Source organism: Anas acuta, chromosome 2 (assembly GCF_963932015.1).
Source record: "Anas acuta chromosome 2, bAnaAcu1.1, whole genome shotgun sequence".
In the NCBI taxonomy this organism is placed as follows: Eukaryota; Metazoa; Chordata; class Aves; order Anseriformes; family Anatidae; genus Anas; species Anas acuta.
In genome coordinates this window covers 65,655,854-65,681,376 of record NC_088980.1, presented here as the reverse complement: position 1 = coordinate 65,681,376, position 25,523 = coordinate 65,655,854, and the positions used below count along the sequence as shown (strand labels likewise).

The 25,523-nt window shown below is 37.6% G+C and overlaps 2 protein-coding genes across 11 annotated transcripts in view; one reads left to right on the top strand and one right to left on the bottom strand.

Moving 5' to 3' along the window:
• UBP1 (upstream binding protein 1) overlaps positions 1 to 4,552 on the top strand; it is a 53,040-nt gene extending 48,488 nt beyond the window's left edge. For all 5 annotated transcript variants that reach the window (XM_068670639.1, XM_068670637.1, XM_068670636.1 and 2 more), the window contains 2 exons: positions 450 to 501; positions 2,702 to 4,552. In XM_068670639.1, coding sequence (XP_068526740.1) covers positions 450 to 501; positions 2,702 to 2,739 — 90 coding nt within the window. In that variant the 3' untranslated portion in view covers positions 2,740 to 4,552. The remainder of the gene's footprint in view (positions 1 to 449; positions 502 to 2,701) is intronic.
• The window catches only part of FBXL2 (F-box and leucine rich repeat protein 2), a 74,786-nt gene that overhangs the window by 17,041 nt on the left and 32,222 nt on the right, over positions 1 to 25,523 (bottom strand). For 2 of the 6 annotated variants that reach the window (XM_068670646.1, XM_068670645.1), the window contains exons 7-15: positions 25,402 to 25,497; positions 24,951 to 25,077; positions 24,680 to 24,754; positions 19,983 to 20,113; positions 14,006 to 14,066; positions 12,458 to 12,502; positions 11,809 to 11,865; positions 7,497 to 7,709; positions 6,593 to 6,702 (exon numbers count right to left, since the gene is read on the bottom strand). In XM_068670646.1, coding sequence (XP_068526747.1) covers positions 6,595 to 6,702; positions 7,497 to 7,709; positions 11,809 to 11,865; positions 12,458 to 12,502; positions 14,006 to 14,066; positions 19,983 to 20,113; positions 24,680 to 24,754; positions 24,951 to 25,077; positions 25,402 to 25,497 — 913 coding nt within the window. In that variant the 3' untranslated portion in view covers positions 6,593 to 6,594. Of the gene's footprint in view, positions 1 to 4,759; positions 6,703 to 7,496; positions 7,710 to 8,280; positions 8,484 to 11,808; positions 11,866 to 12,457; positions 12,503 to 14,005; positions 14,067 to 19,982; positions 20,114 to 24,679; positions 24,755 to 24,950; positions 25,078 to 25,401; positions 25,517 to 25,523 lie in introns of those variants that run through there. The other 4 variants (XM_068670648.1, XM_068670647.1, XM_068670644.1 and 1 more) reach the window with 3 other exon arrangements.

Below are 25,523 nucleotides of genomic sequence, written 5' to 3'. Positions count from 1 at the left end.
TTGGTAATGCAACATAGTATTTTTTTTTTTTTCTCTTGTACCCTGTAAGGAGCCTTTAACTACCTTTAAATGTCAATTCCTCTACCTGAATAATCTCAAACTACGAGAAGAGAAGGACTTCTGAGTCCCTAGTTCTGAGATGATGCAGTAATTACTTAGTGTGTATTTATTTTGTATATGCCCAAAGGCACATTAAGTACTGTTGACTATGGCTTACTCGAGCATCTGCTACATATATTTAGACTTCAAAAACAGCCAACAGTAATAGGTTCCTAACTGGTTGTCACATGATTAACAAGCAGTATTTACGACAGAAATATGTTTAAATTTAATTTGGTATATGCTTGTCACAGCTGAATAAAACTAAAAGTATGCACTTGCTTATAAAAGGCTTTGTTTAGTATCTGATGTAATTATCTTCTGCATAATAAAAATGTGATTTTTTTCAGATGGTTCAAAACTTTCAAGATGAGAGTTGTTTCTTATTCACCACAATAAAAGGTACAGTGTCTTTTAATGACAGCTAAAAACAAAAATGTTTATTCCACTAAGGAGTTTTGCTTAAAGCAGAGTACTGTTCTAGTAACTTCAATGAGCAAAGAGAAATGGCAGTTCCAGTAAAGGCAGACTTGCCAAAACTACATGCAGTAGTGGCAGAAAGTGTACATGAGTTACTCCTCTCTTAGCCAGACCTTTCAGTCCCTATGTAGCGCTGCAGTTCTACCAAGCTTTTAGTACAGACCAGTGCAGTGCTCAGTAATAAGTCTCTTAAAATTCAGTTAGCTGTTACTGACTAGTGCTTGCTGTTCATAAGTGTTGAGAAAGGTTTCAAAATTAAAAAAAAAAAAAAAAAAAAAGAGAGAAAGGAAGGGAAGGAAAAAGTGAGAAAGAGAAAGCAAAAGAAGAAAGGAGAGCAAAAGAAAGAGGAAGAGATATAGAAAGAAGTAAGGAAAGAGGGAGAAAGATCAAAAGAGAAAGAAAAAAGAAAGAGTAAGAGAAGGGAAAAGAAAGGAAGAGGAAGGAAGGAAAAAAGGAGAAAGGAAGAAAAAGGAAAAAGATGGAAAGAAAGGATGAAGAAAGGTAAGGAAGAAAAAGGAAAAGCATTAGAGGGAGATTGAAAAAGGAAGGAAAGAAGAAAAGGAAAATAGAAAAAGATGGGGAGAGAAAGAAAGGGAAAGAAGGAACATGAAAAGGAGAAGAGAAAGGGAAGGAGGGAGAAAGAAGAAAAGGACAGATGAAGTTAAAGAAGAAAGGAGAAAAAAACAGGAAGAAAAGAGAGGGTAAAAGATTGAAAGAGGAAAAGCAAGAAATAAAAAGGAAAAAAGGAAGAGAGCAAGCAAGAGAGAAAGGAAGGAAGAAAGGAGAAAAGAAAAGAAAAAGAGGGAGAGGGAAAAAGCAGAAGAGGAAGAAAAAAGGAAGGAGAAAGATGGAAAGAAATGAGTAAGAAAAAGGAAAAGAAGCATAAAAAGAAAGTGAAAAGAAATAAAAGGATAAACTGAGAGAAAAAGAAAAGCGAAAGAAAGGAAGGGAGAGAAAAGAGAAAGGGGGAAGGAAAAAGAAGGAAGGAAAAGAAGAAAAAGGAAACAAAGGAAAAGAGACACAGCAAAAGAGAATGAGAAGGAGACAGGAGGAGAGGAGAGGAGAGGAAAGAAAAGTACAGAGAAAGGAATTTAGAAAAATTACAGAAGAAAAAGAAGAAAGAAAAAGAAGGAGAGGGAGGGAGAAAATGGAAAGAAAGGAAGAAAAAAGAAAAAGACCAAGCAAGAAAGAGGAAGGGAGGAAGAGAAAGAACAAAAGAGAGGAAGGTAGCAGAAAAGAGAAAGAAAAAGTGGAAAAGGGAGAAAGGGAAGAAAGAAAGAAGAGTGGAAGAAGAGAAAAAAAGCCATGAGAAGAGGGGAAGAGGAAGAAAGTAAGGAGAGAAAGAGGAAGAAGAAAGAATGAAAGACAGAATAGAAAAGAGTGTTCATTAAGATGAATGCCATGCTTCCTTAGAATCCAATTTATTTCTGGTAAAACTTAACCACAAAATTGACATAATCAATGGACAAGGTTGACTGTGATTTTACCTACAGAAACTGACCCAATTTTTAAGAGCCAGTTACGAATTGTTAATCGTAACATCTTTGCTTCAGCGTAAGGAAAAAAAAAAGTTTACTGTAGATGAGCTGATGTCTTCTTCACTTTACAAGCATTCTAGTTTGAAACCCATTGTTTTGTAGAATAAAATCTATTCCTGTCACTAATGATTGTTAGAGACTTGTTTTTCTCAGTTGTTAATAAGCCTTTCAGTGGTACTGCTAGCTTCTAAACAAAGTCCACAGGATTCCAACACAGGTCCCATTTTGGCTTTATCGTTTAGGGCTGAGCATCAGAAAATAGATGATTGAAAAATTACACTAACACTGATTTATTGGTCTTGCAGAAGTTCTTCCTTCCGTGTCTGATTTTAGCTGTCCCCGTCAAATTATGTGGTTTTAATGTGCAACAGGAAGAGTTCAGAAACAAATGCAAACAAAATCATTATTAAGCATTTAGTTTGAATAGCAAGTTACCAGTGTTTTATGAGTTTCAAGCTTAATAATTCATAGCAGTAACAAGCTACTTCCATACAGTAAAAACCAAGTTTGTTCCTTGATATTTTTTTGCACTGGCTAGTACATTTATGGTCTATTTACTGACTGACACTTCTCTCTTTTTTTAGCTGAAAATGGTGAAGGCTTCCATATAATTTTGAAATGATGTCACATGATTGCTAGACATATTCCAATGCAGAATGAAGTCCTGCCTAAAGATTATGATCATCCAAAAACTTCGGATCTAACTTCACTGTATAAGATGTTTCATATTGAAAACACAAGATGACCTACCTTTCAAATGAGCTGTTTGATAAGTGAAATTCCTTATCACTGCCATAGCTAAGTGTCCTCATGAGAGGTATAATGCCATGACAGCTTATGTACAGGCATGGAAGACAATGTAAGCAAAGGTGCTTGCCCTTTACTGAAATAAGGCAAATTATGGCCAGTAGATACAGTTTCTAGAAGTGAAGCACTATTGCTTTTCTATTACCTGTATCCAGTTGGAGATGAATGTAAACTTATCTGAGGGCATTTACCTTTCTGTGCCAGTTTGTCTATTACTTGCTTGTACCTTATGCTGATTTTATTTTTATTTTTTGATGTTAGCAGAGCACATATTAATCTGTGTGGAAATGAGTAGTTAAGCTGATAGTGATCAGGTTGTTGGGTCTTTGAGAACAAAGCTGTCAAAACAGCTTCCATGTAAATTGTTTATAAGAGTGTATGTAAGAAGTGTAAATGCCAGAATAGGGCTTTTAAGAAGTCCTAGACAGATGCAATATATGCATGCAGCTAACTGCATTATCAGTAGTACCTTATTGGACAGGTTAATATAAATCCTATGGGGTACCAAGTAATTGTGTTTTGCTTTAACAAATTTAATGGAAAAGAATTGCCTATGCATCCTTTATTTTTAGTTTCCTAGATTCTCTGCAGAGCACTGCTGCAGTTTAACTCTTTACTTGTAACATTGTGGGTTTAAAAATACTAGCAGTGAGAGGTGGATTTGTAGGACTTATGGTATTACGCTCTTGAGGGAACTTGACCCACTGGCACCAAGGGGCTATCATCGCTTTCTGCATCAAGTAAATTGCTTAAGAAACACTAAATAATGCACCCTTTAAGTCTCCTTACCAGCAGGTAAAACCTTGCTGAAGTCACTATTATGAACAAGTATCTTACCTTTTCTGTTGACTCTTTGCCCTCAGATGCATACTGTAAAACTGTTACAGTGCCTCTACCATATGACCAAATATTTACTTTACTTTGAACAAGGCAATGTGTTTTTTCAATATTTTGGATATTTCTAGTAAAGATATGGCACAGCATTTCCTATGTTAACATTGTTTCAACTGTTCTAGGTACTCAAAAGGGGAATACTTCAAAAGGTATTAAGTGACAGTTTCATATCTGTCATTTTGTGCCTCTGAAAGTTTCCACCTTGATCTCTGGCTTGCAAGCTTGGGAATAGTTTGCTTTTTATGCTGCAGTGTTCATTGTGAACAGCTACTACAGCATGTAAAAAAGCAGCTTAGATTTTTCATTCCCTCTTTCATAACTGGCTCAAATGCTTAGAAGAAAAGCTTCTTAAACCTGTAGCATTTTGAAAATTTAAATTCATCAAAGCTAGAGTTTCTTTCTTATTTTTATGTTTTTCTGCACTGAAAGTAACATTTTCTGTACTTAAACATTTCTGCCTATAAGTTGTTCATACTTGGGTATTGTTTGGTCCTAGTATTTTCTTGAACTGACAATTGTGTCTTTTCAGCTCATACCATATTCAAATCCAAATGTTTTATGAAAGATTGATTGGAAAGTATCCAAATATCTAATTTTAAAGAATATTGAAAGTTGTACAGTAGTTTGTCCAGCTCACTTGAAATTGGAATTAAATTATGGCACCAGCAAATTGCTTTTGTTTTTTAATAAGATGTACACATTTCAATTTAAGTATAATAAATGTTTTTCAATAATTTTGTAAACGTTCTTTTCATTTCTTTTAACATCTTGGAAATACTTCTGTTGTTAAGAGTTAGACTGTGAAGTTTATCCTAGCAGTTAACGGTTGGTAAAAGTAAATAATTGAAGCAAACCAGCTCTGTAGTTTATCCTGCACCCAACACATGCCCAACTGCTGCTTCCAATAGAAAACTTACTTAAATAATTCAAAGAAATCAGAATTTGACATCAGCTTATTGTTTATTTGTGTCCTATATCAGAGTAGGTTCCATTTGTTTTTGTACATCTTTTATGCAATAGACTTACTTACAATGTTCATTATGTTCTTAGAAAAAATGAGCCAACAAAAGGCAACATATTTTGACATACTGGTACTTGCCACTGACTTTCCTGGTACAGTTGAGAATAAAATCTGCTTTAAACTCTATTATAGCTTTATCTTAATGGAAATCTGATTGTAACAACACTCCGCTACCACTGTGCAAAACAAGCCTTTATTGACTTATTTTGTAGTAGTAAAGAAATCCATGTACTGCACTACAATCTGTTATTTATCCATAAAGTTGATATCTTCATTTACCATCCCCATCACCTGTGAACGTGTGAAGCATGAACACAACGCAGCTGTTGTTACCCATCACAGTCTCTTAATGTTCGCATTCACTTTCAGAACCTCATTCTAAATTGCTGGGGAGGCTGCAGTACTACCCAATAGGAGCTTCTCCAACTGCTTTTTAATGAAGCCAATATTTCTGTTAGGTTTCAGTAAACACACAGGCCCTGAACTCTTAAAACATACACACACACAATCAATCTTACACAGAAAAGCTTTCTGAACTGTTGAGTAGTTTATCTCAGATAATTAGGTTGCTTAATATAAAAGAGTTGATTTATCTAACCCTCTAGCACTGGAAAACTAAGGATGAAAGCATGGCCTTAAGAGTTAATACTTAGATTTTTTCATTATTATTACTTAGAGGTTGACAGCTTCTTCAACAACCCAAATGTGAAGAGTTTGGCTTTCTACACTTGAAAACCACAGGGTAGGTCTGGTTCAACTGCCTATGGATCTACATGCCTATCTGCTTGCTGCATCCCTAAAATGCATAGGACAAACAGCTTGAATCAAAGTCCTCACTCCATCAAAGTTCCTGCAACTTTGCCTAGGTTCCATCATCCGTAGAAAAACACGAGTAGCACACCCCTCTTCCTGGAGCTGCTGCATCCTTCTCTTACAAAACCAAGGAGATAATCGAGGACACACAGTAACAGAATTACAGTAAGCACCATGTATGATTGTGGCAGCCAATTACAGTAGAGTGCACAAGCTCTACCACAGTGGATTTCTAACCTCTTTTAAGGCTGATGGCATTGGGCATAAAACGTGCTTCAGTGATGGGCAAGCTGTCAACAAACACGTAGTTTAACTGAACCAAGTTCAAAACTTTGAAAATTATTTATATAGTTACTATGAGGTACTAGCTTACCATTGGATATTACCTATTACGTTCTATTATGTAATTAAATATGAAGCTGAATCATGAAAAAGTATAAGCTGTTTTGCTGTAACAGCTCATGATTACCTTGCATTTTTGGTCGTTTGCTAAAGCTGATTTGTCCTTAAACCTGATATTTAATCTGCCACATATATTACAGAACAGCAGGTTCAGTTTCTTTGTGTGACTGACTTGAGCCCCCAACTTCACCTTACAACTTCACACCGAATAGTGCTTAGAAATGCAAAGTAAATTCCAAGTTTAGTGAATATTCACCAAATAGCCACTATGCTGAAACGCTCCCATTTTACAAGATACTTCAGTTCTCATGCCAACGGAAGGAAGGAGTTGCTAATACAAACCAAAGCATCACCAACCAACTTAATCCGCATCTGAACAGTATGTTAAGATTTTTACCTGGAAAAAGGTGTTTTTTCTTGTCACAAAACTGGATGACCAAACACCATCATTATAACTGTCAAGAAACTGACTCCTTCCACTGACTTTCAGTCCAATTCTTTTCTTCACCAAAAAAAAAAAATGTGTGGTTGCACTTACTGTCAAAGAATAATACAGCATCTGCAGAGGCGCTGTCCGCTCCCTCCTACTGAAGGAGGGGGAGTTACTGGAGCAAAGTAAGCATGAACTTTCACATGAGGTAGATGAGCCTGTGGATGAAAAGCCTGGATATTAATGGCAGAGAAATACGCATAACTAGCAAAGAAGCAGTACACCTCAAGTACTGCCAATGTGTGTTCTCGTTAAGGTTGAGTTAGCTAAAAAGTATCTGTACATCTGAAACCCCCCAAGCTGCCTTCTGACACGTAATTCCTGTGCTCCATCTGGCTCAGGCACACTGATGCCTGGCCACACTTACGTGGTCAGGGTTCCCCCTTTTTTCCCAGCACAGCACTCATCAGCCAAAGAGCTCTCTACCAAAAGAAGCATGTATCTTGCCACAGAGGAGAGATGGACTTCAAGCTATTGAACAAAGACTAGTCTGTACCTTGTCTCCCATATTCTCTGTTTCTCTCATCCTGGAAAGCAACAGGAAATAGAACAGGGCATCTGCCCTCACCAGTCACTATCAGGGACAAGCTTTCCATTTGCAAGAGTATTTGGACAAAACTCTGTGTGATACTAAGCTGCAGGTGACTAACAGTAAGGCTAAATGCTGTCCCACCTCCTCCCCCCACTCTGTTATGCAGTCCCTGACTTAACAGGGCTGGACATTGAAGAAAAGAGCTTGTGACCAGATTCCAAGACCTAACCGCCCTACAACACATTCAGTGAAATTGCCATGCAGATGTTTTACTATTGGCTCTGTATAGTAAGAGTGTGTATTCTGGGAGAATTAAAAAAAGTCACTAAATCCTAAAACCATAGAAACGTATTTAACATACATAGAGAAAGCAGAAGGCTCCTTTGCCTGAGACATCAAGCAAGTCAGCACAACACGTACTCGGATTCTTTTGATTCCAGCCCGCGTGACTTGCTGACAGTCATACAGCTCGATTCTCTCCAAGTTGTGGCAGTTCTCCAGGTGTTCCAGAGTTACATCAGTGATGAGAAGACAGTTATCAAGCTCCAGCACTTGGAGCCTCTCCTGACCACACGTACTGTTGCTCAGATGAAGAATCCCATCATCAGTGATCAATTCACAGTGAGATAAGCTCTAAAACAGAGAGGCAAACAGTTAACATCACTCAGTTCAAAACTACTCAATCCTCTAAATACCAGCAGTCTTCCTCAACCTCTTCCTATTGGTTAAAGGTCTACAAAGAATATAAAGCTTATTTCCAAAGCAGTAACAAAAGAATCAGTTGAAGTTAACAAAAGAGGAGCTGTATTTAATTTTTAATTTTGCTTCAAAAAGAGTACTTGAGCTGACAGTACCAAAAGATGCATCACTGGCAAACTCCTCAACCCCCTCTGCTCTTGATGATTGTGAGAGTTTAGTGTTGTGCACCTCAGTCACAGCAAGGCCTAAACGGCTATTCAGCATGCCAGAAACAGAAGCCAACTTCAAAAGTTGATCAAGAACATACAGGAATAGATAGGGATCTACTGACAGCAGTAACTTCCACAGCTACCACTATATGGTCAGTTTTCATACACACCACTGGGACCAAGCAAGTGCAGGTCCACACAGATAAAGAAGTCCAGACTGATTTGCCAAATAAAGGTTTCAGGAAAACCATGAGTGTTTAGCACCTCAGGCTGCACATAAAAGGAGTAACAAATACCTTGCAGAGCTGCAGGAGCAGGTCTCCTCTGCAACAGCCAGCATAGTAAACCAAAAAATTCCACTCCTCTTCAGCGTACTTCTTTACTCCCTTGCATTTCAAGAGCATGGAAAAACTTGCATCACCTCAGGCAGTAGCACCACATAAAGCAGTTTCCTGCTTCCTTTAGGTAATTCATGACTTTTGGAGAAGCTCATGAAGCTCTGATAATGATGATAAGAAACAGCGTTCCTCAGAGGAGGCTTAAAAACTCCATTGTCAATGAAATAAACACTCTCAAGACTTCTGCACTGGGGACGTACAAAATCTACACACTCTTCTCACTGGGTCCTCACAGCTAGCTCTATGCTCTCTGCCCTGCCCTCTGCTTTGTATCTTGTATCTAAGCCTAATAGTGACTGGTTTTGAAGCGGCACTTCCTTGCTGCAAGTATTTTTCAGACAGCAACTGATGAAGAAATGCTTGCAGCAATCCAAAAGTACTTTTTAACTCAGCACAAGCAAACAACAGCACTAAGCAGTCCCTCTTGCCAATCACCTGAATCAAATATGTAATCCTTCCCTTCTTCTCTCCATACGTTGCATCTATCATCTTTTATCTGACAGGGAAGTCTGAGGACTGCCAGCTCTGGCTTACCCTTATTTTACCTCAGATAGAGTAATGAGCAGTTCTTGCCTGTTATCAGTGACACAGAACAACTCACCCTGCCCTTCAGAACAACTCACCTCTCAACTTTCTCTTTTCTCCTTTGCTCACCAGCATGAAGGATGAGTGAGTAACCACAGAAGAGAATGCGAGACAAGTCCACAACTATCTTCTTTCCTGCATCTCCAGCTGGTTCAATTTTATTCACTTATCAAGTGTAAGCAGACAGCAACGATGAGCAACACCACAACTAGTGCATACTGTCTCCAAAAGGCCAAAGAAATTAAAAACTTGACCCTATCAACAGCATTTTATCTTATATGATTACATTCTGTGAGTCTATTAACTCTTTAAATATTTAAGTTTTCTTTCCTATACCTACTTTCTTTTAGGATGTTTTGAGCATTTGAATTGGCTTACAGCCTGGAAACAATCAGCAATTTCAGGGTTAAAGATCATTTATAACAGACCTGCTGTTTCGAGGAAGGACAGAAGGTTATGTGAAGCTGTTGGCTATAGCAGCAGCTTGCTAGCTAATTAAGAGTTTTCCATCCCAGGAAGTAAGCAGCTTATAAAATTTCAGCTTTCCCGAGACACTGTATTTGGTACTGAAAGGACAATACAGGATGTGCAGCTGAGTTCACAAAACTTTGTAAAACAAATATGCAAAACATGTAATTTTTCTGACCTCATAAACTTGTTAAAAACTGTAAGTTTGACCTTACGAAGATTTTTGCTTGAAATATTTAGAATAAAGTGATAGGATCAAATTAATTTTTATTAATACATATTAAAGGCTGTGTGTATATCAAATATGGTGTGATATACCATGACAGTAAGAAACAGTATGATAAACTGAAGAATTCAACTGTCCTCATCACTAGGAATATCAAAAGAGTGTTTCACAGTTTCTCTAAAAATCTGAATGCACAAATGTTAAACACATGCACCAGAAATTACTTAAGCCCAGTAAGTAGTAAAGCATTTGTGTACTTTGACACTAGGTGTAACAGTTGGTTATAATTGGTTTAACACTGCTTTTGCTTATTTCCACTGTCTACCAAGTCTCTGAACACCAAGGAACGCATTCAAAATTGATTTATTCAACTTCAAAATACTTGTTTAAGCTGCAAATATACCTAAACGTATATTAAACCACAGCCACATAACAGTTTACAGAACTATCAACAATTTCAAATCTAAAGTATCAAGATTAATTCATGTAGGTTAACATCTGTGACCCTGTTTTTTTAATGTCCCTATAATTCTCACCCATCACTGTTCATTCACAGTCTTCAAGTATTACTATACATAGGATATACACCTCAACAAAAATTTTAATTTTTACAGGTCCCCTAGAAAACCGTGTTATTTTACCACTGCCATACTTCGCTGTCTGTGGACTAACACACAAACAAAGGTATTCAGTGGTGCCAGCAAACAGAAGCAGGTTAATAAATGAAAATTATTAGTTTTTATGACTTCTCTGGTGAAGCACTGGCAGAAGTGGTACAAAAGATCTCTTGCATGTACTGATGACAATTGGGACTACAATACAAAAAGAAATACTCATTGCAAAAGAACAGACAGTGTCCCATATAAATGACTCCATATCTCTTGTCAACCCTTGTTTGGATTAGCATTAAGAATTATGGGACATAAATGAGGTGGGACAATGAGCAAACAAAAATAAAAAAGCAACAACAACAAATTGTTGGACTTGATGATCCTTATGGGTCCCTTCCAACTTGGGATATTCTAAGATTCTATGAAATAATGAATAAGGCTCCCTTGTAAAAGTCATCTCTCCTCATGTTGCTACCTTAGTAACACTGAGCTGGAAAAGCCAATCATAAGACAATTCAATTAATGAAGCAGCAAACCTTCCTCTAATCCCATCTAAGAGCAGATTATAAAGATACCTGTTCTCACAAGCACATTCACAGTAGCATATCACAAATCTACACTTACGGGACAACTGGCCCTAAATGCAGGAGCTCCTACTCTATGGATGGTCTAGCAATATTAGTGTACCTTTAAAGAATAGACAATTTTAAGCCACCTGACATTTTAATGTTCTGAAAAATCTAACCAACCACTCCCTAAAAACAGTTCTTTGAAATATGGTAAGTAGAGTACCCCACTGAAGGCATCTCAATCCTCTCCAGTTACTTCTGAAACGTCAAAAAAAAGTTCCACAATTTACTAGGTAAACTTAGACCTTGGTTAGAACTGCTTATATGCAAAACTGATTACAGAATGGGATTTGGATTTATCTTTACTTGATGATTTTATTTTTTTTAGTTTTTGTTTATTCAGTATTTGACTTGCTTCAGTCTGTAACTTGAAGTTTCATACTCCCTAAAAAAAAACTTTAGTAAACACACAAGAGTATCTCTAAATGATCTGAGTACATTAAATTGCCTATATTTTGTTTGAATTAAGGAATCACATATGAAGGATGTTAACCATAAAATATAAGCTTTCTGGTTATTACTCACTGTAATAGCCAGAGGAAATGATTTTTATCACATAATTATAAATATTATGGACTATATGATACATAAATTATTATATATATTTTTTTTATAACAAATAATTACATTTTTAATTTATTTTATCACAATTTATTTAACCAAAGGTAATGATTTTTATCACATAATTTATTTAATTATTTCAGTAGTAATCTGCTTCTTTTAGAACACTTGTGAAACCTGCCTATTTTTTGAATAGTATAATTCTACTTCAGGAAACATATATATACAGAGTGGATAGCCTGTTTTTTATGTCACAGACACACAGCTATGTCATATGTCATCGCAGTCCAGTATACATACAGTTTGGGGTTGTGTGTTAAATTTCATGTACAGAAATTAAACTTACCAATGCTTGTAGTTTAGGACAGTGTATTGAAAGTTGTATCAATGTGCTGTCAGTTATCTAGGGAAAACAAAAACATAAGTTACTGACAGTCGTGAGGGCAACACTCAAGTAAGATATCCCTTTCTGTAACAGATGAAAGCTGTTTTATCTCTGTCATGCACTTTTCTGAAAAACACACAATCACCTGTTGGTGATCACCTCATGGCCTCAAGTTGCGCCAGGGGAGGCTTAGGTTGGCAATTAGGAGACACTGGTTCTCAGAAAGAGTATTCAGGCATTGGAACTGGTTGTCCAGGGAAGTGGTGGCATCACCATCCCTGGAGGTGTTCAAGGAAAGGTTGAACCTTGTGCTTAGGAACATGGTTTAGTGGGTGACATTGGTGCATGGTGATGGCTAGACCAGATGATCTTGAAGGTCTTTTCCAACCTTAATGATTCTATTTCCTTGTATAGAATTTCCCAATAGTTATATTTTTACTCTCAATACCACAGCACTCAGAAAAAAAACAAAAACAAAAACAAAAACAAAACAAAACAAAAAAAAAAAAAAAAAACACCACAGGATATTTATCTCAAAGTGCTGATGTTCTTACTGGCATTACATCCTTACACTGAATGTTTGATATTTCCTTTTCCTATTAAATCTCACCAAAACACATTCTTCCAAGTCCATTTTCTCCAGCTCATGACAATTCTAAAATTGAAAAAAAATAAAAAAAGGATAAATAGAAGATGAAATAGAACATATAGCTGTGAGATCATGCACAGGGCTAGTGACATGGGAAAGCACAAACTTCAAGAAGAAATTGAGAGCTAAATCCCTATAAGTATTAGACAACCAAAGGACAATTATTAATAATAATAAAAAAAAATACAAAAAACATAAGCAATACACCCCCCACCACCTTCCGAACTGCTATGCTTTTGGTCTGTTCTCTTACTAAGGGATGTTTCTCCTATTTGCCCTGTGAGGTTTGCAATAGTATGTGAACAGAATTGAACTATCCTTGCTTTCTTCCCTCCTCTTGAGGTCAACTTCAATTCAATCCTATAGTATTTATTGCATCTCTATTAAAGTTAACTAATCTGCATACAGATGAATCCAACTTCTGTGTACATCAACCTGCATCAAACTAATATGAAAGACACTTAAGCCTGTAAAACCTCTATTTATCACCATGCTTTTAGAATGAAGCCTTAAAACAATTTGTTTTGATACTGAATGACAAAAATATTAAAATAAGGTCTACTTTAAGGCTGGGAGAAAGCTGCACTTCACTTTTTCTTTTGTTCCCAGTAATAATACAAGCAATTTTCCCAGTATTCCAATGTTCTTAGAGATCTCTAGCAAACTTTTAGAAGTACTTTCAATAGCTGATCATGACTAATTTCAAGAAAATTATGTAACCTTGTGACCTCATAGCAGACCACTGTCCCACTGCTCAGACCTACCCCCAGCCCTTATTGTTAGCAGGCACAGGAAGAAACGGTTTAATAGCAGCTCCTAGAAGCAGGCTTCAGGTGACTACTGGAAGACCAGGGCTGTACTGGTGAATGATTAGAAAACCACCTTGTTTAACCACTGTGGTTGGAAAGACTCTCATTCATGCTAAATATCATTAGTATAAATTAATCCTGTCTACAGAGTATTATTATTTTTGTGTCCAGATTTCTCAAACCAGCAAGCATACAAGTATAACTTTAAGCACTTGATATAATCAGTATGTTTACTTATGTACAGCATGAATCCCGGCACAAGTCCTTATAGTTTACAATACGTAGCTAATAGTTGTTGGTTTTTTTTGTAGCTTGAAAGTATGGTCTGAATAACCTATTCTATGATGATTTCAGGTCTAAACATGACAAGGTATGTGTCGTGTTTATATGAGAAATTTGGATAGAATGAGTAATGCGATTTTAGAATTGTTATGCTAAGCATAACAAATCCAACTTAAATATACCAAAAAAAAAAAGAGAAAAAAAGTGAAAACAAGTAGAGAAGTATAGCAAAACAGATCAAATCACAGCTCTAAGTACAATAACGAAATAAAATAAATTTTTGTCCCCTCCTCCACTGGATTCTTTGTCCTTTATTTTTCTTCTTCTCATATTCATTCCCAGCAGGACTACATCAATTCACAGCTGCTCAGCAGCAATGAAAACAAAGTAGGCTCTAACTTTCTGAAATGGCTCTTACCCGTGCTAAAAGGGTAAAACCAGCGTCTGTAAGATGTGAACATCTTGCAGCTTCCAAAATCCTGAAAAAGTTTTCAATATTAAAGAAAACATTAATACAGAGGAAAGCAAATGTATTTGAGACATACATCTGCCTTATACAATTTAAAATAAATAAATACTTATCTGTATCTTATATCTTAATAGCAAACACACATGCCTATTTTTCACAGTGATTTGCAATTAAGAAGCACTAGGCAGATTTGGATCCAGTTTATAAGAAGAGTCTAATAATTACAGTGCAGATGAAATTTAATACTCAAATTTTCTCAATATTTAGTGAAAAGAAGTATGCATAATTGTAGGTATTTTCACGTCTTGTTTCAGTAAGACAGCAAAATGCTTATGTTTTCTCAAGTGTTACCTTAGCAACTATATGCAAGAATACACCCTGAGTCAAGAAAAACACAGACAAAAGCTGCATCTAAAACACGTCATTTAAACACAGGAAGTTGGGAAGCCACAGAACTAAGAAACTGCGTACTAGAAATTTGTCCTCAGAGCCTGTGCACAAAGCATTGTGAAACTAGTCAACAGAAAGCAAAGAGCTTAAACTATCAAAGGCCAAAGCAAAACCAGTAACTACTGTTGCAGGAAGAACGGCAGAAAACATGACACACCAATATGGTCAGATCATGCTCTTCCTTTATTACCCGAATAGCCTGACTTTTATAGCAAATTTGGCAGGGGCGGATAGTGTCTCACACAAGATTATCGGTCAAAAGCACTCAGACAAACAACTGCAAGAAAACAACCCCCTTGTGATTAGCAGTCATGTAGATCTTGTCCTTGAAGCCAGCTGCTGGCAATAATATTTCTAATTCCTCAATCGGGCAATAAGGGAACATCGTAATGGCAACTCCTTGTAATCGTCCTGGTAGCTTGGTTTGCTCAGATGCAGCAAGGCATGGCCTCCTTGCTGTTTCAAAGATTTCTCAACAATCCCCCCTTTTTGAGCAAACCAAGCCCAATGTTAACAGTTTTGCAAGTAACCTTTTAACCACATTACAATACAACACGCAATGATGATTAACACCACAATAAACAGAATCCTTAATCCCTCTTTGATTAATCCCAGTAACCATCTAGGCATCGTCCCAAACAAATCAGTAAGCCATTGATCAAAAGGATTAATATTGTATTGAATCTTTCCCATGTGCTCTTTCAGGAAAGTAATGGATTTGTGAACTGACTCACTATAATCAGAAAGGTTCAAACAGCACATTCCCTCAAAGTCCTCACACCCATGCCCTTGAGCCAAGAGCAAGAAGTCAATAGCAGCTCGAGCCTGTAAAAGCACATGTAGCAGACTATTTTGATCTGGTAACATCTCCTCAAGTATTTTTGTCGTGGCATTGGCTTGCTTCTTGGCCCAGCATGCCAATTTTTCTAAATTATGGCGTGCAGCCGCAGCTGCTGCTCCTGGCATGAAAATTGCTAATGCCGCTCTAGCCGCAACACCAAGCAACTCAACATTATCATTGCAATCTGGTGTGAGCACTGTCCATTTATGTCTAGTGATCTTACGCAATTGTGACAAGCTAGGAACAAATATAGTAAGTTTACCTAAGTAACATGGACCTCCGATAGCATTTGCAGGGATACCTTGCCAGGCCTTATCCCGGCAAACCAGAAAAACATCAGGAGGTAGGGCCATAGCTGTACGATTATTCCAAATGCTATAGTTGTTACCCCTTGTCTCCGTGCCATAAGCCCCCAAAACCTGCCTAGCAGTGTCATTGTAACCACAGGTGTTATTTGTACTTCTGTACCTGTATGTCCCTTCTAAAGCCACATTTGTCCACCCTGTTGGATTGGGTTTTTTGAAAGGATTTAATCTTTGCTGTAAATTACCGAACACAAAACATGTTTGAGTCCAATTCTGTGATGTGTTCCCAATCCTCTGATACCGAAGTAACTGTAACTCTTGTGGATCCCAGGGCAGCAAGACAGTAAGTGAATTTATCAATTTGCAACCATTTTAAACACACTGCTTTTAGGCTCCGCTGTTAGATCAGGATGATCAGGAATTGCTGCCCACAACCGGTCGATAAATTTAGCATATGATTCCCCAGGGGCCTGTTGTACTGATGCGAATGGAGGTGCTTTATTTTCTCCTGGGAGACCAAGAAGAGCCATAATTAGCATAATTCAGGTCACATTTGTTACCCCTCTTACTCCTTTCATCATTCACTTGCTTTTAACCCCATCTACTCTGAAAACCATTAGATTCCCTACACTTCTGACTTTAAAGGGGGAAAATAATGATACCTACAGTGGGCATATCAGTGGGGATGCTACTTACAGCACAACCAGTTGAAAAATTCTGAAGAACAATGAAGCAGGGGATAAGAGACCAGAAGACTAGCAGCTCTACCCTTCCTGAAACTGGGTGAGCAGTCAGTTGGAAGAGCAGAACGGGGAGAATGAGCTACATACCGGCACACTGCATCAGGTCCCAGTATGAAAAACTAGTAGAATGGCGCTGGTCTGCACAGAAATGAGTGATTTTTAATATTTGCTTCATTTTAGTGACTGTATTTAATTTTAGAGGGCTCCAGGGATTTTTTTATTTTTTATTTTTTTTTTCCCCAGATACTGCTGGCCTCTATTTCTTATCCACTGATTTGTGTCAAAGTATTTAGCATAGGAGCTGAACAGGCAAATTATACCCCAGAGTGGATTCCCTATTCCTATAAATGAGTGTTCTCTGAGACAGACCTCACAGCAGCACTCATCATCTACAGATGTCTTTTGGGCACACCTGGAGCATCCCCCTGCACAGCGCCTCTCCTTATTGTTTGTGATTTAGCAGCAGGTGTGCAACAACATTGGTGGTGCTAACAGCAACATGATCCTAATTTTCACAGCCATATCTAGACAAAGATATTCTGGAAGCAGCAGTGTTCACAGGTGCTTTTCTCAATAAGCCTCACCAAAAAAACTACCAGTATTTTAACACTAAAAAAGTTTAAAAAACAAATAGAAAAAAGGTATCTAGCACTTACAGTAGATTTTACAAAAGCTATCAGGAGACTGCCATATCTTGACATGGGGTAAAAAAACAGCTGAAGGGAGTTGGTCAAGTTTAGTATTTCTTTTCAAGAAGAGTGGTAACAGCTGCAGAGCACAGCACTATCCCAGAAAAAAAAAAAAAAAAAAAAAAAAAAAAAACATAGTAGGACATCGAAAACCCCAAAGTCAAGTGAGAGTGGCACAACACTGAAAGCATTCAAAAGTTTCCTAGCACAGCCAGCATGTCCAACAGATGCATGAGAGTTAGGTTCTTGCAAGTTTTCTTTCATACTCAACACTAAAATACTCAGAAGGCATGAACAAGTCTGGAATTACATTACTGTTCGATTTCCAAGTTGTTTTTTTGTTTTGTTTTGCTTTGTTTTAAATCAAGTATTTTCAACACACGATCCCAAAGGCCTAGATCTACCACCCATCTTTCCACCACAGGCTCCTTGGCAGTCATCACTGCAAAGGGTCAATTTCCTTTCCTTATACTTTACCTCTTTACAGGAGGAAAACAGCAGAAGCCTTCCCGCTCGTTGCCCAGACAGGGACTAACAGGTTTCATAACAAATGCAGGCTTGCCTGCATGAATGACTATTTCCTATTTATAAGATATTAAATATGCTTCTAAAGAAAAATGATTCTTGCTAAGCTTGTACTCCCCCTAGAAAGAACTGTGCAATTAATAACACTTTAGACTTCCTTTAATTTCCCATGTAAGCTGTGCATTGAGATAATTGGAGCGATCACATAAGAAGACCATTAATAACAGCACAACTTCCTAAGGAATACAGTTAAGTGTGACAAAAGTTTCCTAAGCCCCCAACATAGGAATACATAAGCTCTTGTGAGTATGAATGGTTATGCGAAGGAGACCATCACTTTGTAGTTGTCTTAAGGAAAGGTTTCCTAAAGCGACAAAAGCTCTTTTTAATTCAGACAGATACTCTGATCTTCAGCATACTGCACACTGGCATCTGAATGTAGTTTCCCCTAATTTTTATAAACTTTGTTTTGCTCCATTAATTTGTGATTCGTGAATAAAAAGTGGCAATTCCTGCATGTTCCTGTCAGAAATAGCAATTTAGTGTCATCCAAAGATCTTTTGTTTTGACTCTGTTTATATTAAAATTAGACCTTACAATTCGTATTACTTGCCTCTTCAACTAGACCTGCTGCACAACTGAACTTCATTATTAATGCTGAAACTTTCCCCACTTCAGAGAATACCACCATAATATACATGAAAATACAAACTGTATCAACGTATCAATCTGCCAGGCAGAGAAGGACCTGGGAGTGATGGTTGATAGTCGGCTGAATATGAGGCAGCAGTGTGCTCAGGTGGCCAAAAAGGCCAACAGCATCCTGGCTTGTATCAGAAACAGTGTGACCAGCAGGGCTAGGGAGGTGATCGTTCCCCTGTACTCAGCTCTGGTGAGACCGCATCTCGAGTACTGTGTTCAGTTTTAGGCCCCTCGCTACAAGAAGGACATCAAGGTGCTTGAGCGGGTCCAGAGAAGGGCGACGAAGCTGGTGAGGGGCCTGGAGAACAACTCCTGCGAGGAACGGCTGAGGGAGCTGGGCTTGTTCAGCCTGGAGAAAAGGAGGCTCAGGGGCGACCTTATTGCTCTCTACAGGTACCTCAAAGGAGGCTGTAGTGAGGTGGGGGTTGGTCTGTTCTCCCATGTGCCTGGTGACAGGACGAGGGAGAATGGGTTTAAGTTGCACCACGGGAGTTTTAGATTGGATGTTAGAAGAACTTCTTTACCGAAAGGGTTGTTAGACACTGGAACAGGCTGCCCAGGGAGGTGGTGGAGTCACCATCCCTGGAAGTCTTTAAAAGACGTTTAGATGTAGAGCTTAGGGATATGGTTTAGTGGGGACTGTTAGCGTTAGGTCAGAGGTTGGACTCGATAATCTTGAGGTCTCTTCCAACCTAGAAATTCTGTGATTCTGTGATTCTGTAATGTGAACTTTTATATTATTTTTAATTGACAGATAATTCACATATGTTAATGACATAATAAAGCCATGGCTGCTTTCCTTCTCCCACCCCTTTTGTGCTGCTGAGCCAAATGCAAACATCCCTCAAGCAGCATGATTCCCTGCTCTGGGGGAGGCTCCAATTAAAACTAACTTCAGTGCTATCCCACTGACAGATCCAGCCCATGGAATGTGCAAGATGGAGACAAAGCCAATACCTTAACTCCACATTGTAATTTGCTGTTTTAAAAGTATATTAGCACTTGCCCTAACAGATACTAACAAAAAGGTTGGAGAAGAACCAGCCTCAGATGACAAGAATTCCAACCAGTTTTTGAGCCCGATACACAAAATTTATCCCAGAAACACAAGTCCTCAGTGCTTACAGTGGCATTAGTGCACTCCATGTCATTGTTTAAGAATACCAGGATACATATTACTACAGAGCATATTAAAAATGCATTTATAACAAAATCTGTAAATACAATACTTAAGTATAACTTTTTATACTTTATAATGTTATTTTTTTCAAGACAAATCATATAAAACCACATTAAAAATATCACAAGACAACTACAGATACTTTTACCTTAAAAAATAGGCTTTAGATCTTCTTTCATCTGGCTCATGATAAGTACACAACATTCAGCTAAAAGCACAGAATTGAACCGCTAGGTTCAAGATGGTTTATTTGTCTTTTTTTTTTTCTTATATACAGTGGACTACATTCATATGATAGCTACACTGAGAACCAGCCCTCTAGTTTAGATTCAGCTGGTACCTCTAACTTAATGTTTTGATTGTAAAGGTAATCAGAACAACACAAAACTAAATCAAACCTGCAGATATCTGCCATTATCTTCAGAAGTGAATTTCTTAGATTAGGCTAGAAATAACATGACATACATATGATGTGCTCATGACATACTCACTTCAGCCTTGGGCAGTTTAGACCAAGTGCTGTGAGAGAAGCATCTGTAAGGTTGCTACAGCCAGAAACACACAGTGACTGAAGTCTATGGCATCCTCTACAGATTTTTACAATACCCTCATCTGAAATTTGCTGCAACACAGAAAAAGGCTGAAGTTATCAAGTCATCTGTCAAGAACAAAAATCAAGTCATATTACTGAACTTTGTGTCACATTGTATATAACCATGGCAACTTGTGGCTTTTCAACCACAACATAACATCATGATACCATGTTCACTGATAACACTGAAGATAATCAACACAGGAGTTTCCTACTTATGCATTTTTCCACAGACCTGGAGAACTGCTCAAAGGCAGCCTGAAGAACAGAGGAGGTTTTTTTTTTTAAATTGTATTTGCTTTATAATTTTCACATAATGCTTTTTTTATTTTTTTTCTCCAAATTGTAGTTATCATCATGTCAAGTATCTTATTTCTTATACACCTGTAGAGTTCAGGTCTTTCATTCCAATGACTCTGCAGGTAAGTTTATTAACAATACAAAAGAGAGCTTAAAATCTCAATGCAGGACAGGGAACTACCTATTTTACATTGGAGCTACAAGACCCATGGATAAAAATCCTTCACTTACAGTTTGATTCAAAGAACTAGGTTTTTCATTTGTCAGGAGTGTTCTGTACTAGATATTCTTAAAAAAAGTAAATCTCAAACTGGGAGACAAATTAAAAAATTCTCTCGGAAACAGATGCTGTAATAAATAGCCCCAATGCAGCTGCACACAAAACAGCAATAGGAACTAGATTATTGGATATGTGTGTGCAAATATTTATTTATATGCACTCTATTCTGGAAGGTGTTCTTCCCTCCTCCCACTCCTACTCCAAGAAATTTAATTTTTCTGCTGAATGGACTGATCCTTCACAGTGAGATAAGCCTATTTTATTTCCTGAACTAGTATTACTCTTGCAACAGTAGCAAAGCCTGCTAGCATCTTCCAAATTAAAGTACACATTCCTTTTATAAGCCACCCATCTAGGTATGCTAACACCACTATAGCATATTTCTGAGGCTAACCATTACCACAAACATTACATTTTGTAGAAGAAAACAGGATGAGAAATCATATTTCAGCACAAAGGGACATCACCTTATGATCCCCTCAAAACATCATTTTTTAATAGCAGCAGTTTGAATTTGCAAATTGTTCTATCATATAAAAATTATTCCAGACAGAAAGCTAGAAATCCTGTCTTCTTTTTGTGGATCCATAAGGACTTGCATTAGCTATAGAAGCTAAGCTTTTATTAATAATATTTATTGTTATTAAAAGTCGAATGTAAATCAAGCATTTTCTGGCTTTGACTCAAAATTTGCTATTTTCAGGATTTTTTGTTTTGTTTTGTTTGAGAGAGATTCATGACATTATTATTGGGAAAATGAACTATTTTATAGGTAGGGACTACATAAAACTCTATGCTGCTGCTGCAGATGGGCAAAACGTTCAAGTAATATATAGAAATGCTCTTACTCTGAAATTACATGTGATTTCAATGCCTATATCCCTCTCAGGAAAGAAAAGTGGCCAAAAACGTCTACAAGCTTCTACACTCTAAAGATGGTACCTTTCAGATGAACAGTTTCCACAAGTATTTGGAATTTATCAGTATTTGGAACAGAGAGCTTGTGGATGCCCCATCCCTGGAGATGTTCAAGACCAGGTTGGACAAGGCCCTGGACAACCTGATCTAGTGGCAACCCTGCACATTACCAGGAGGCTTGGGACTAGATGATCCCTAAGGTCCCTTCCAACCCAAGCCGTACTGTAATTCTATGACAATCAGTGGACAACTTGGTGAGTAAGGAATTGGCAGGATGGTTGCACTCAAAGAGTTGCAGTCAATGGCTCAACGTCAAAGGGCTCAACGTCAAATGGCTCAAGTGGAGATCAATAACAAGTGGTGTTCCTCAGCAGTTAGTAAGGGGACCAGAGCTGTTTAACATCTTTGTTGATGACATGGACTGTAGGATCAAGTGCACCCTCAGAAAATTTGCTGATGACACCAAGCTGTCTGGTGTGGTTGACACACTTGGAGGGAAGGGATGACATCCAGAGGGATCTGGGCAGGCCTGAGAGGTGGGCCTGTGCAAACCTTATGAGGTTCAACAAGGCCAAGTGCAAGGTCCTGCTTCTGGATCAGGGTAATCCCAAGCACAAACACAGGCTAGGAAGAGAATGTATTGAGAGTGGCCTGAGGAGAAGGACCTGAGGGTGTTCACTGATGAGAAGCTGAACATGAGCCGGCGATGTGCGCTTGCAGCCCAGTAAGCCAACCATGTCCTGACCTACATCAAAAGCAGTGTGGCCATCAAGGCGAGGGAAGTGATTGTTCCCCTCTGCTCCGTTCTCGTGAGATCCCACCTGGAACACTGCACTCTGGGGCCCCCACCACAAGAAGGACATAGATGTATTAGAATGAGTCCAGAGGAAGGCCACAAGGATGCTCAGAGGGCTGGAGCATGTCTCCTATGCAGAAAGACTGAGGGAGTTGGGGTTGTTCAGCCTGGAGAAGAGAAGGCTCCAGGAAGACCTCACAGTGGCCTTCCAGCACCTAAAGGGGACCTGCAGGACAGCTGGGGAGGTACTCTTTGACAGGGAGTATAGCGATAGGACAAGGAGCAATGGCTTTAGACTTAAAAAGAGTAGATTTGGATTAGGTATTAGAAATAAATTCTTTATTCAGAGAGCGGTGAGGCACTGGAAAAGGTTGCCCAGAGAAGTTGTGGATGCCCCATCCCTGGAAGCGTTTAAGGCCAGGTTGGATGGGGCTTTGGGCAACCTGGTCTGGTGGGAGGTGTCCCTGCCTGTGGCAGGGAAATTGGAATTTGATGCTCTTTAAGGTCCCTTCCAACCCAAACCTTTGATTCTATAAGTTAATTTCACAGAAACTGGAGCTGGCCTACCATTTAAAAAAGATCATAAAACAGATCCACTAGAATTAAAGTGTGGATCATATGAAGCACATGGAGACCTGCTGTGTAAAAATCAATGCTAGCCCTTTGATAACAAAGAGCCTAAATGCTTCCGGAAGTATGCTTCTAAGGACAGCAAGTTCTCTAGTGAAATAGAGCTTCAAAGCACACACAACTAGGTAGTACATACAAACTATCAACTCAAACAATTCAAAAGGAAAAACACTAACTTTTTTTTTTTTTTTTGAAGTTAATCCTACATGACAACTAATGGAAATTGGGCCAATGGAAATGGCCCAATTGAAAACTCCAGTACACTTCTATGCCAATGCCCCTTTTAGGTGGCAGAGATCAGAACTGAGTATTATCAGACTTCAAGAGCCTCCTGCAAAAAAACTCATAAAAGGCTGCAACCTGCTATCATGAGACCCTGGTAAAACACAACAGAAAAAGAAGCTATGAGGAGGAGGAGGACAAAATGAAGAGTGAAAAGAAAGGAAATTATGGCCTACCTTTTTTTTTTGTATTTGTGGTTCTGACCAAAAATAAGGAAATTCTATTCATTTCCATTATCATTATGTTACAACTGCAGTTTCCTTTTCTTTTTTTTTTTTTTCTGAGAAAGTTAAAGGTTTGAAACAAATTTCAGATTGAAAAATCTGAGAATTTTCTTTCCTTAGACGTGCCTCATTGAAGCTTAACATTTGTATTCATATTGTTCCTAATTTCTTCAAAATTTAAGGTAACTTGTAATAATCCCTAATGCTTCAAAATAATCAAAACTTTTTTTTAGTCTATTAATTTAATCAAAAATTTCCATCAAATCTTAAGAAAAAATGGTCCCATGCCACATTAATTGAGGAAACAGATTTCAATGTTTGAGCCCAAGCAGATTTTATGACACAATAAATTAGCAATAAAGCTGTAGAAAATTTTCCAAAAGCAAAAAAAAGAAAAAAACATTTGAAGTTGTATGACTGAAAAACTGAAACTTTAATTTATTTCAAACTTTACTAAGGATTTACTAAGAGTGACTTAAATACATTTCAAGCCTAAAAAGATCTCTCTCCACTCCTAAAAAGTCACATCAGGAACAACAACAAAAAAAGCAAACATAAACCACAGCAAATTTAATTTTTGTGTATTCTTTAAGTAGAATTAAACAAACATGCATGATTCCCAGTTATTTCATTACAAATCAATGTATTCTTTCATTAATGCTGAAAAAAAACCCATGCCCTTCTGCTACTTAGATGGTTCTGAATCATCCTGTTATGATGACATTGCATTTTATTCTCCATTATGTAGCCCACAATATGGCTTCTGCTCCATTAGAAACCTTAAAATTATGAACAGAGCAAAATGTTTGACCTTAACATACGGGAGAATATGAACTACATCTGTAAAACTGTATGTTTTAATACATACATAATTCATCTGAGTTGAATGAACAGTTAATTCATACTCTGGAGCTTGCTAGAGTGAAGGTGGAATGAGGAAAAATAACCCAACACTCCAAATCTACATTCAGCTGTGGAATAGACAGTTCATTTTAGATATCTATTATCTAAATTATCTAAATTTAGATATCTATTCCACATAAAATTCTGCAAACTGCAGAGATGTACAATTTGAATTATTTAAGTATGCAACAACTAAATTCATTAGCATTTGAAAATGGTTTAGATTTTTAGATAATATACCTTTTAAAGTTTCAAATACTTACTGTGCAGGACTGCAAATTCAGGATTGAAAGTTCATGACAGTGATTTTGAATGTGTTTCAGTGCTTCATCTTCTAACTGTATTAGCAATTAAATTGGACATAGGAAAAGAAACAAGAAATTAAAAGCAAACCAAACTAGACAAAGGAGTGCACACATCTTGTAATATTGAACAAAAGATTGTAACAAAAACCAATATTTTTTAATTCATGAAGATTTCAAAAAGCCGAAAGAAAAAATGTATTTCTAAAGGATCACCCAAGCAGTTATGTACCTGTGTGCAACCTCTAAGAAATAGTGCTTTTAGTCCACTACACCCTTTCACCAGTGCTTCAATACCATCCTTTGTAATCTGATCACACCAGGAAAGATTCAAATGTTCCAGATTTCTGCAACCCTCACTGGGAGAATTAAAAAAATACATAAAGTTAAATCCAGCCTTCAAATAGTCATAACAGTGGGAAACCCAAATTAAACACACTGTTAGAAGTTAATGATAGCCAGTGGACTGTGCCAGGCCTCTACAGAAAAGCCATGAGAAAAGACCACACACAAACATCATTGTCCACACCCAAGAAGTGCTAGATACAAGATACAGTCAGTGCTGATGCACAATATTAAGGCTCAGCACTGTGTTGTTTTTTTTTAAAAAAAAAACAACTTTATTATATATTGAACAGCTCTTTCAATTATTTTCTTTAATACAAAACACTAAATCTTCTTACCTTAAACCTTTCAAAGCGCTGTTTGTGATGGCTACACAAGATGTCAGATCCAGATGTTTCAGCTTGGAACAGAATCTGCTAAGACTGTAACATGTACTGCAAAACAGCAGACACACTAAAAA